Below are 12,217 nucleotides of genomic sequence, written 5' to 3' on the forward strand. Positions count from 1 at the left end.
CCCTTTTTAATATAATAAATTGACCATAATCAATCATTTGCATTTATTTAATTTATTTCTGATTATATGCAGTTCACACCTCTATAAACTTGTTTCATACAGTACATTAGATTATCTGATGCATCTTCAAAATCAATAACTTATTAATTTATTGTAAATGAAACATCAAATGCTACATAATTATAAATAGCCTTATTGCAAGCTCATGCATGTAAATAATATACATTAAAAAAAGAGATATCTCTAAAACCCTTAACCTTTCAGATACATTGTATTGTGTAATATAAATTGTTTGCCAAAGTTGCTTGATACGCCAAAGGGATCTGAATTATATGTTATGCTAAATGCTTCCAAGAGTTTTGAGACCCCTGGGCAGAGAACTCAAGAGGGGCTGTGACTCAACAAACATGCTGGGAATCCAGTCCTGCTGAGCTTCAACAGTAAGAGAGCAGATTCAAAATAGGACAGATAGTTTTGTCTTTTTTTGTTTGTTTGTTTTTTTTGTGCACTGTCGTGATTTTGCAGAGTTAGACATGTTCCTGGGTCAGCGTATTTTGTTGATACTGGAACAACATTCCTGTTCAAAAATTTAATATTAACCATATCCTTACCCCTAAACCTAACCCTACCCATAAGTTATCCCTAAAACCAGAGGGAAGTGATAGGTGAATAACACTGATGTAGAAGCACCTAACCCTGGTTTTAAGCCTAACTTGTCATAAACTGTAAACTTGTCCCTCAAATCTGATTGGTTGCTTGGAATTTTGTTCCAGGATCAACAAAGATGTTGATTTAGGAACATGTTGTGCTTGGTGAAATCATGTTCTGCTGCCCTGATGAATCCTGCACAATAGGACCAGTTACATGCAATAAGAAAGTAAATAATGTCAACATAAACCAAAAATTGACTTTAAGTATCTCAGTAAACAAGTTAAAGGTGCTAAAGAGGATGTTTTGTTTTATACATTTTTGCAATATTACTTGAAACTGTCTTTACTAACTGATAAAAGACTATTTATTAGGTGCACTGAAAGGAATAATATTAATATACATCATCTGTGCACGAGGTAGGGCCTTAAAAACATCAGCCAATCGCGTAAACGATTGGCCCTCTGGCTTGTCAATCACTGCCCTTACGTTCCTTGTGACAGACGTGCGCAGATTGGCCCTCTGGCTTGTCAATCACTGCCATGACGTTCCTTGTGCGAGACGTGCGCGGCTGCGCGCTCCAGTAACTTTCCACACTCCACAGGCGCCGCATGCAATGTTTTTGTCAGGAGACAGGAGTAACAACTGCAGATTATGAGTTACCTGTGGTGAGTCCGACATAATGAATCCACTAACACGACACAGCGAATGCCGGTGGTAAACACTCGTGTTCCAATACTCGTGCATGAGTTTTGGGAGGCGTTCCCTTGAAATGAGCTGTGAAGGAGAGGGGTTGTTCTTACGCATGCGCTCATTTAAAAAAACTCACTAACAGTCTTTGGTTTCTTAGTCGCCGAAAAGATCCTCTTTAGCAACTTTAAATTATTTAATAAATGAATAAAAAATACATTCAAGATCTTAAAGGATTTAAGCCCACTGATGACAAGGCACATATTAAAACATGACAAATGTAAAAAAATACGACAATACTGGTTGCACTGAACAGACAGTTTATTATTATTCAGCATTTTTATACTTATAACAAGAATAGTTCATAGGTTCATTCAATATCATATAATACTGAATCATAGAAATAAGTTTATCAGAAGCTTTATCCCAATGCATGCAAATGTCAGATATAACTGTGATGTAACACATCAGGAATACTTAGCGAACTATAATATTGATAGTACTAATTAATCCTCACAAATGGCTTCTAATTAAGCAATAACGTTAAAATCTTTATGATTAACGCAAATATGGAAAACTTGTTTCTTATCTTTTTTCTGACATGTCCTTTTCTTTACATCCCAACCAATATTTGCCAATGGATCTTGGGTAAGGAGGGTTTACGTAGTCAATCCGTTTGGTCTGCAGGTCCACCCTGTAGTATTTATCTAGAGGAGCAATGCCACAATATTAATACAAATGTTGGAAAATATATAAATACAATATGTTTTATTACCATTAAAACATGTACACTACCATTTTTTGAGTTAATAAGATTGTTTTAATGTTTTTGAAAGAAGTTGTGATGCGTCAGACTTTTGTGGAAACAGTGATAAATGTTTTTCAGGATTCTTTGATTAATAGTCTGTTCATTCTTTGATGTTCAAAAGAACAGCTCTTACATGAAATAGAAATCTTTTGTAACATTATAAATGTATTTAAAGTCGCTTTTATTCAGTTTGTTGCATCCTTCCTGAATAAAAGTGTTAATTTGTTAATTTCTTTAAAAGCACTTACTGATTTTAAACTTTAGTGCATGTAACTTCTCTACTGCCATTTGTGATTGAAACATAAAATTGCCCTTTACTTTTATAATTAAGATGTTTTTATGATGCAAACCTAAATTTTTCCCATCTCCAAAGTTCAACTTAAAAGGAAAATTTAGCATAAATATGTTTTAGATTCATCCTAACAGAATGAACAGAATATTGTCATGACCTGAAGTACCTTTCTTAAAAAAGTAGACGTTCTGCACAGGCGTGGCCTTCTCTTGAACGACCTCCACATCTATGTAGTCTGTCGGGTCATAGCTCACGTCAAAGAAAGATGGACGTCTTCCACGGCCTTTTTTCTGATTTTTTCCACGCTTCTCTGCTCCATAATACCTATATAATGCATATAGATACATATAATCTATACATCTACTGTATAAAAATACCCTCAGCAAACCTCAATAATTAACAAACCTTTCCTCGTAGTCCAATCCAAAGTCTTCCCAAAACAGCGAGCGGCTCACTCTGGCTCCTCGACCCCAGGTCTTCTTTCTCCTTCCAGGTCGGCCTCTGCTCAGGCTGCTGGCTGGAGATGGTGAGGGACCAGGGTTTACATACAGTCGGCCAACCATTGCAGCATCTATGGGAGGTTTGATACCAACCCAGTCTTTGGAAATGAAGCGTGGCCCTTTGTGATGCCCTTGAACTGGGATGACAGGGAACATTTCAGCAAACCATTTATTGAACCCTCTGCTTAACAAGATATGCATGAAAACTTACTGTTTTGAAAGAGCATAGCAAACAAGCTATCCAAGTCACAGTACAGGTTTGTATAACGTGTGAAGGCAACTCTCTGCAGTTCACCTTTGTGAAAAAAAGCACACTATGGCATAGTTTTTAAAAAAGTTTACTTACTCATGAAAAGACCCTTTTTAATATAATAAATTGACCATAATCAATCATTTGCATTTATTTAATTTATTTCTGATTATATGCAGTTCACACCTCTATAAACTTGTTTCATACAGTACATTAGATTATCTGATGCATCTTCAAAATCAATAACTTATTAATTTATTGTAAATGAAACATCAAATGCTACATAATTATAAATAGCCTTATTGCAAGCTCATGCATGTAAATAATATACATTAAAAAAAGAGATATCTCTAAAACCCTTAACCTTTCAGATACATTGTATTGTGTAATATAAATTGTTTGCCAAAGTTGCTTGATACGCCAAAGGGATCTGAATTATATGTTATGCTAAATGCTTCCAAGAGTTTTGAGACCCCTGGGCAGAGAACTCAAGAGGGGCTGTGACTCAACAAACATGCTGGGAATCCAGTCCTGCTGAGCTTCAACAGTAAGAGAGCAGATTCAAAATAGGACAGATAGTTTTGTCTTTTTTTGTTTGTTTGTTTTTTTGTGCACTGTCCTGATTTTGCAGAGTTAGACATGTTCCTGGGTCAGCGTATTTTGTTGATACTGGAACAACATTCCTGTTCAAAAATTTAATATTAACCATATCCTTACCCCTAAACCTAACCCTACCCATAAGTTATCCCTAAAACCAGAGGGAAGTGATAGGTGAATAACACTGATGTAGAAGCACCTAACCCTGGTTTTAAGCCTAACTTGTCATAAACTGTAAACTTGTCCCTCAAATCTGATTGGTTGCTTGGAATTTTGTTCCAGGATCAACAAAGATGTTGATTTAGGAACATGTTGTGCTTGGTGAAATCATGTTCTGCTGCCCTGATGAATCCTGCACAATAGGACCAGTTACATGCAATAAGAAAGTAAATAATGTCAACATAAACCAAAAATTGACTTTAAGTATCTCAGTAAACAAGTTAAAGGTGCTAAAGAGGATGTTTTGTTTTATACATTTTTGCAATATTACTTGAAACTGTCTTTACTAACTGATAAAAGACTATTTATTAGGTGCACTGAAAGGAATAATATTAATATACATCATCTGTGCACGAGGTAGGGCCTTAAAAACATCAGCCAATCGCGTAAACGATTGGCCCTCTGGCTTGTCAATCACTGCCCTTACGTTCCTTGTGACAGACGTGCGCAGATTGGCCCTCTGGCTTGTCAATCACTGCCATGACGTTCCTTGTGCGAGACGTGCGCGGCTGCGCGCTCCAGTAACTTTCCACACTCCACAGGCGCCGCATGCAATGTTTTTGTCAGGAGACAGGAGTAACAACTGCAGATTATGAGTTACCTGTGGTGAGTCCGACATAATGAATCCACTAACACGACACAGCGAATGCCGGTGGTAAACACTCGTGTTCCAATACTCGTGCATGAGTTTTGGGAGGCGTTCCCTTGAAATGAGCTGTGAAGGAGAGGGGTTGTTCTTACGCATGCGCTCATTTAAAAAAACTCACTAACAGTCTTTGGTTTCTTAGTCGCCGAAAAGATCCTCTTTAGCAACTTTAAATTATTTAATAAATGAATAAAAAATACATTCAAGATCTTAAAGGATTTAAGCCCACTGATGACAAGGCACATATTAAAACATGACAAATGTAAAAAAATACGACAATACTGGTTGCACTGAACAGACAGTTTATTATTATTCAGCATTTTTATACTTATAACAAGAATAGTTCATAGGTTCATTCAATATCATATAATACTGAATCATAGAAATAAGTTTATCAGAAGCTTTATCCCAATGCATGCAAATGTCAGATATAACTGTGATGTAACACATCAGGAATACTTAGCGAACTATAATATTGATAGTACTAATTAATCCTCACAAATGGCTTCTAATTAAGCAATAACGTTAAAATCTTTATGATTAACGCAAATATGGAAAACTTGTTTCTTATCTTTTTTCTGACATGTCCTTTTCTTTACATCCCAACCAATATTTGCCAATGGATCTTGGGTAAGGAGGGTTTACGTAGTCAATCCGTTTGGTCTGCAGGTCCACCCTGTAGTATTTATCTAGAGGAGCAATGCCACAATATTAATACAAATGTTGGAAAATATATAAATACAATATGTTTTATTACCATTAAAACATGTACACTACCATTTTTTGAGTTAATAAGATTGTTTTAATGTTTTTGAAAGAAGTTGTGATGCGTCAGACTTTTGTGGAAACAGTGATAAATGTTTTTCAGGATTCTTTGATTAATAGTCTGTTCATTCTTTGATGTTCAAAAGAACAGCTCTTACATGAAATAGAAATCTTTTGTAACATTATAAATGTATTTAAAGTCGCTTTTATTCAGTTTGTTGCATCCTTCCTGAATAAAAGTGTTAATTTGTTAATTTCTTTAAAAGCACTTACTGATTTTAAACTTTAGTGCATGTAACTTCTCTACTGCCATTTGTGATTGAAACATAAAATTGCCCTTTACTTTTATAATTAAGATGTTTTTATGATGCAAACCTAAATTTTTCCCATCTCCAAAGTTCAACTTAAAAGGAAAATTTAGCATAAATATGTTTTAGATTCATCCTAACAGAATGAACAGAATATTGTCATGACCTGAAGTACCTTTCTTAAAAAAGTAGACGTTCTGCACAGGCGTGGCCTTCTCTTGAACGACCTCCACATCTATGTAGTCTGTCGGGTCATAGCTCACGTCAAAGAAAGATGGACGTCTTCCACGGCCTTTTTTCTGATTTTTTCCACGCTTCTCTGCTCCATAATACCTATATAATGCATATAGATACATATAATCTATACATCTACTGTATAAAAATACCCTCAGCAAACCTCAATAATTAACAAACCTTTCCTCGTAGTCCAATCCAAAGTCTTCCCAAAACAGCGAGCGGCTCACTCTGGCTCCTCGACCCCAGGTCTTCTTTCTCCTTCCAGGTCGGCCTCTGCTCAGGCTGCTGGCTGGAGATGGTGAGGGACCAGGGTTTACATACAGTCGGCCAACCATTGCAGCATCTATGGGAGGTTTGATACCAACCCAGTCTTTGGAAATGAAGCGTGGCCCTTTGTGATGCCCTTGAACTGGGATGACAGGGAACATTTCAGCAAACCATTTATTGAACCCTCTGCTTAACAAGATATGCATGAAAACTTACTGTTTTGAAAGAGCATAGCAAACAAGCTATCCAAGTCACAGTACAGGTTTGTATAACGTGTGAAGGCAACAGAGGGTGCAGACTTGGTAATGCGGTCACATTCTTCATGGGAAGGCTGGTGTTTGAACTCATATTGGTAGTACTGGTCCCCTGTGGGACAAACGAAAACATTAAATATTAAATAAATTCAATGTATGAGGTGCATAACCATATTTCAGTGCTGCACTGATGACATATTTTTGAAGGCCAACCCGTAAGTCAGAATCACCCTGGTTCCCTCGACAAAAACCCATAGGATTCTTGCTTGTGTAAACCACAAACCTTATTTCTGGTATTTAACCATAAACCCATTCAAAAAACCTGTTGACTTAAGGAGGGTGGAACTGGAAGTGCTTAAATGCTAACTAATTTCCAGGTTTTGGCCTAGAAAAAAATACATCATCCCCAAAGCAGTCTATTATGACATTTATTTGACTTTTGCATACCTTTAAAAAAATACACTTTTTCCCTCCCATGATGGCCTGGAGCTGGGATTGCAAATGCAGCATCAATGTCATCTGGAATCTTCTCAAAGCCCACAGATATGTCTCTTGGATAATCTTCATCCAAGACTTCACCATCAAAACGCCAGTACTTGTTGCCCTGTGATTCATTAAGTATGAAGTGACATAACCTTTGACATTTTGCTCTAAATTCTAGTTTCTGTCAAAATATCTTCTTGGTCAATGACACATATGAGTGTCAGTGATAAATAAATATTGATTAAAAACAAATTTGCCAGGGGGGGGGGTTATTTATTCTAAAATGTCATACTGTTACATGTCTAGTCTGTGTCTCCTTCCTTCACTGTGTTTTTGGTTTAGTCCTATGATCAGGTTTTCTCCCTTCTGTTTGATTAGTCATGTAGTTCATCTGTAGTCTCATTAGTTATCTAGTTAGTCCCTGTGTATTTATACCTTGTGTTTTCCCTCAGTCTTTGTCCAATCTCCTTAATGTAACTGTGTATTTCTCCTGTTCCTATGTTTTTTGCTATTAAAGCCTATCTCTTGGTATTCTTCTTTGTCGTGCGATTTACTTCTACCACATTACATAACAGAACATCAGACCAATACCGAAGACAGCATGGACTTGCTCTACTACTGCTATGCCTGGAGCAGGAGCAGAAAAGCTTTGAGGCCCACACCTGTGCATTTCTCTATGTGGTGAGCCTTACAAACTTTCCTGATCGTTCGCTGTGTGCATTCTACCTGGCCAGTTTGAACAAGCGCACAAAGGCTCTCCTGTCCGGTGTGGGTCCTCTGGGATCTTTCACCAAGTTCGCCGAGTGGGTGTTGATGAGCAACGTGTCACCGTTCACCATCTGCTCTGCCGAGGATGAACTCACCAGCTCCGCTCTGACACCAGCGCCGCCAGAGACCAGCCAGCCACCACCAGCGAACGACGCAACTGAGACACACATGCCCACCGCAGACAAAGGAGGTCAGCCAGCCGCGACGGATGAGCCAGGACTGACTTCTCCAGGCTCCCTCGTCTATCCGGCTCTGCCTTGGTCAGTCGTCAACCTGCCTACACCTACGGCTCCGTCTGGCTCCGCCTTCCCCCCCAGCTCCACCTCAGTCCGTTCACCGTCTGCTCCGCCATGGGCTCCACCATCGGCTGCATGTAGATTCATCGGCTCCATCTGGGTCTCCATCTTTGGCTGCATCTTTGTTGGTCTTCCCCAGGGTGTCATCTTCCACCAAGTCGACTCCACCAAGGCTCCTCCCACCTTCGACTCTAACCTGGGGCCTCATCCTGGTTGGTCTCTGGACCACCACCTGGCTTCCCCTGCTCCTGGCTCCTCTCTGGCTCCTCCCACCTTGCACACCTCCATGGACAGTTTTATGTTCTCTTTTATTATTTTATTTTTTATTTTTTTTGCTCCACGTCCTCCTCCAGAACCCTTCTCAGTTGGACTCTCCTACGGCGCGAGAACGTGCTTTCTTGGGAGGGGGCAAAATGTTACATGTCTAGTCAGTGTCTCCCTCCTTCATTGTGTTTTTGGTTTGTCCTATGACCTAGTTTTCTCCCTTCTAATTGATTAGTCATTTAGTTCACCTGTCATCTTATTAGTTATCTAGTTAGTCCCTGTGCATTTATACCTTTTATTTTCCCTCAGTCTTTGTGTGATCTCGTTAATGTAACTGTGTATTTCTTCCGTTTACTTTGTATTCTTCCTCATCGTGCAATTTACTACTACCACATTACGTAACACATACCATGTGCCGATCAAGTAAAAAGCAAAAACACCTTGAATACACTAGTAAACGTAATTATTTTCAAGGTATTTTTACAAATATCATTAAGTTAAATATAAAAGTTTAGATTTTTTTGCAAAGTCGAATCCACCTCATAATAGGTTCCCCTGTATATTGGTTGCACCACATAATTGACATTATACCCCAAAAAATCTTTAGTAAATGACTTTTAGTTAAAAAAATTAATGAGGTTGTAGATGGGGTCTAAGTCGTTCTACTATATGTATGAATTGCATTATTTTAAAATATTTTTGAATAAAATAATAGATTTGGATTTAAAAAAAAAGAGTCAAGTCACTGAACCCTTAAGGAGGACATATTTTGCCCTTTTACATAGTCTTTATTTTGTTAAATAAACAAATTTATTTTGCTGGAATAAGTTTTCATGCTTGAATGTTGAAAAACAAACAAACAAAAAAAAACATTATTTTTAACATTTTATTTTATTGCAGCACTCTTCCCAGTCTCTCTGTTTAGTTCCTGTCTCTATGAAGCCCCTCCTTTTGAAAAGCACAATGTGTTCTGATTGGTCGGCTGGATCACTGTGTTGTGATTGGTCAAATGTCAAAAAAGCATTATAGGTCCTCTTTAATAATAAATAAAATCAATAAACAGACCTTAAATATGTACGTTTTTCCCTGGCAGTTGATGCGTGTGAAAGCAGCATCAATAGGGCCGGAGATCCCCCACACATCCTTGATGAGTTTGGGATACCCAGGCATGACAGATCTGTCATCTAACTCAAAGAAATAGTCTCCTGAAACACAAATTAATACAGGGTTGTGTAGGCCATAGTGTAAAAAGCCATAGTGATTGCATTCAACCTCTAAACTCACCTCTGAATGCATAGATTGAGCCATTCTTCAATTGCATGAAGGCGTCAAAGGTACGGCCGCTACAGGTGACGGCTTCTGGATCGGGTGGAAGTGTAGGAGACACAGGAGTGGGATTTATGGTGGTAAGGGGCAGAGAGGTGGTGACTGTCACATTTGATTCTTCTGTTGGTGTCACTGAAGAGGTCAGATCCTCCTCAGGCACCTCAAACATGTCACCTCGGGCAACTGAGGAACAATTTAAAATATTCAATTAGTACCGCATTTTCACAATGTTTGCTTCTCTTTTCATTGATAAGATATTAAAAGTGAAATGTGTATTTATTCACCAAACAGAATTTCCAGAACTTTATACACTCCTGAAAAGGTCATTTTATGGATTTAATTTTAATTAATTACTTTTTTAAATTCATTTTTTAATCTTCATTAAATTCTATGAATTAAACAGCTCATAAATATACTTTATCACTAGAAAAAATTTGAAATAACCTGTTAAACTTGAAAGTATTACGCAATCATTATGCAACATTTCTCCTTATAGAACCTTTAGAAAAGAGTTCTTCAAGAACCCTAGGGTTTTATAGAACCCAAGTTTCTAAGTGTGTATGCTCCAGGGGTTGATTTTAATGAAAAGTAACAGATTTTAGATTTTTTTTTTTTACTTTTTATTATAGTGAAGAGCACAATAAAACATGGGTCTTGGAGTCTTAAAAGTGCTTGGACACATGTTATCATCATTAATTTTGTTACTACCTTACATTGATGTTTTACCCTTATTATGATCCAGTCAAAGACATACTTAAGCATTCCAATATTAGCATAAAGTATATTATTAACAATTTTCAGTGTACCACAGTCACAATTTCTTCCACAACAAACAATTTTGTGAGTAATAAAGTCTGATCAAAGTTTAGTGTAGTTGTTTACCAAGAGCATAATTAGTATCAGTGAAGTGCAAGTTTGAGATAAGAGACATGTGATGTGTGTACAAAACAAAGCAAAATCAAGGAATTACAGTAAATATCACCTGTCAACAGCATATTTTATTTTATTGAGCATTATTTCCAATCAAGCTGTAAATTTGTAAAATGTTTGAAACATTTGAATGAACAAATGCAGGTGAAACTTCAGGTCTCTTCAAGCCAATATTTTTAATCAGAGATGGGGTTAAATGTGTATTATTGAATTTTTTCTTTCTACTTTTATTTTATTGTTGTCTATGTTGTATATCTTATGTTTTGAGTTTTTATAGTTATGTTTGAAAATATATAGTTATTTTATAGTTATTATGTAAGTTTGAAAATGCTATTTAACTGTGTGTATTTAGGATACATAAAAGAGTAATAGAATTAGATTTAGCAAGACAATGTATGTTTATACTCATTTGTAGACAAATTAAATTACAACTGGGACTGAAAAAAGTGTGTTTTAAAAGTTTATTTTCTAAGTCCACAAAGGGCCAAAAGTGCACATAGTTATTGCAAAACCTTTTTGTAAACATGTTTCTCAAACACCCCCTTATCTGCCATTGGGCAGGCAAAACAGAAAGCCCCTCCCCAATCTCACACTACTGGATGAGCCAGTGTTGCTGTGTAGGACTGCTCAAGCTGCTCAAACAAACAGAGCAATGTAGCAACACAGTGTTTACACTTTTCAGGGAAATCATCCCATTAACGGTGTACTTATAGTTGTCTCTACATAATAAACTAGGAAATGAAAAACTAGATAAAATGCACTTCAGCTATAACAAGCTAAATAGAACATTCAGTACATTCAAATATATACAAATGTACACTAATATTCAAAAGTTTGGTGTCAGCAAGATTTTTCCTTTTATTCAGAAGGGATATATTAAAATGATCTAAAGTGACAAAGACTTTTACAATGTTACAATTTTACAAATAAATGTTGTTCTTTTAAACTTTCTATTCTCAAAGAATCCTGAAAAAAAGTGTCAGTTTCCACAAAAATATTAAGCAGCACAACTGTTTCTGAAGCTTCTGAACATTTTTTTAAATTATTTCTGAAGGATCATGTGAGTGATATTTTTAATCAAATAAATGCAGCCTTAATGAGCATGAGAGACTACTTTCAAAAACATCTTACAGACTTCAAACATTTGAACCGTAGTGTGTATTAAAATACATCAATAAAACTTTGACATTAATTACTATTTGAATGTGCAATAAGTTCTTACCTTTTTTCCGACAAGTGCTGTCAAAATCCTCACAACAGCTTCCATAGTACTTGCACATTCTATCACACTGGCATTTCTTTGTAGGATCAAAGCCACTCTGACAGCGTCCCATGCATGTTTCTGTGGAAAATGCAATAAAATGTGAATTTTTCAGCAGTCTAATAATAACAAAGCAGTTTGTGGGGCACTTACCCTCCGCAGCGAAACAAGTCACCAAAACAAGGGATAATAAAATCAAAAATTTCATTTTTAATGCCACATCTGTCAACAGTTAGTGACTAAACTGCTCTAGAAACACCAGTGTGAAAGAACGACAGAGGACAGTTCAGACATCTGTGCCGATCGATGGTTCCAAAAGTCACCCACCCCCATGTTTGTCTGAAAGAATCAATGATTACTACAAAGTTGTTTTGTTACATGTAGGCCTGCATGTTATGATAAAAGCCT

The 12,217-nt window shown here is 36.9% G+C and overlaps 2 protein-coding genes across 2 annotated transcripts; both read right to left on the reverse strand.

The window, feature by feature from the left end:
- Window positions 1-1,641: 1,641 nt before the first annotated feature.
- LOC125252144 (vitronectin-like) lies at window positions 1,642-3,301 on the reverse strand. Its single transcript, XM_048165212.1, has 4 exons — window positions 3,150-3,301; window positions 2,844-3,075; window positions 2,605-2,762; window positions 1,642-2,045 (listed from the first exon to the last, which is right to left on the reverse strand). The coding sequence occupies exons 1-4, from the start codon at window positions 3,163-3,165 to the stop codon at window positions 1,924-1,926; spliced, it is 528 nt and encodes a 175-aa protein (XP_048021169.1). The 5' UTR covers window positions 3,166-3,301; the 3' UTR covers window positions 1,642-1,923.
- A 1,634-nt stretch (window positions 3,302-4,935) lies between these two features.
- LOC125252142 (vitronectin-like) lies at window positions 4,936-12,121 on the reverse strand. Its single transcript, XM_048165210.1, has 9 exons — window positions 11,963-12,121; window positions 11,771-11,890; window positions 9,577-9,801; window positions 9,358-9,497; window positions 6,929-7,085; window positions 6,444-6,593; window positions 6,138-6,369; window positions 5,899-6,056; window positions 4,936-5,339 (listed from the first exon to the last, which is right to left on the reverse strand). Exons 1-9 carry the CDS (start codon window positions 12,015-12,017, stop codon window positions 5,218-5,220), a joined length of 1,359 nt encoding a protein of 452 aa, XP_048021167.1. The 5' UTR covers window positions 12,018-12,121; the 3' UTR covers window positions 4,936-5,217.
- Window positions 12,122-12,217: the final 96 nt, after the last annotated feature.

The sequence above is a fragment of the Megalobrama amblycephala genome, linkage group LG18, assembly GCF_018812025.1.
Source record: "Megalobrama amblycephala isolate DHTTF-2021 linkage group LG18, ASM1881202v1, whole genome shotgun sequence".
NCBI lineage: Eukaryota > Metazoa > Chordata > Actinopteri > Cypriniformes > Xenocyprididae > Megalobrama > Megalobrama amblycephala.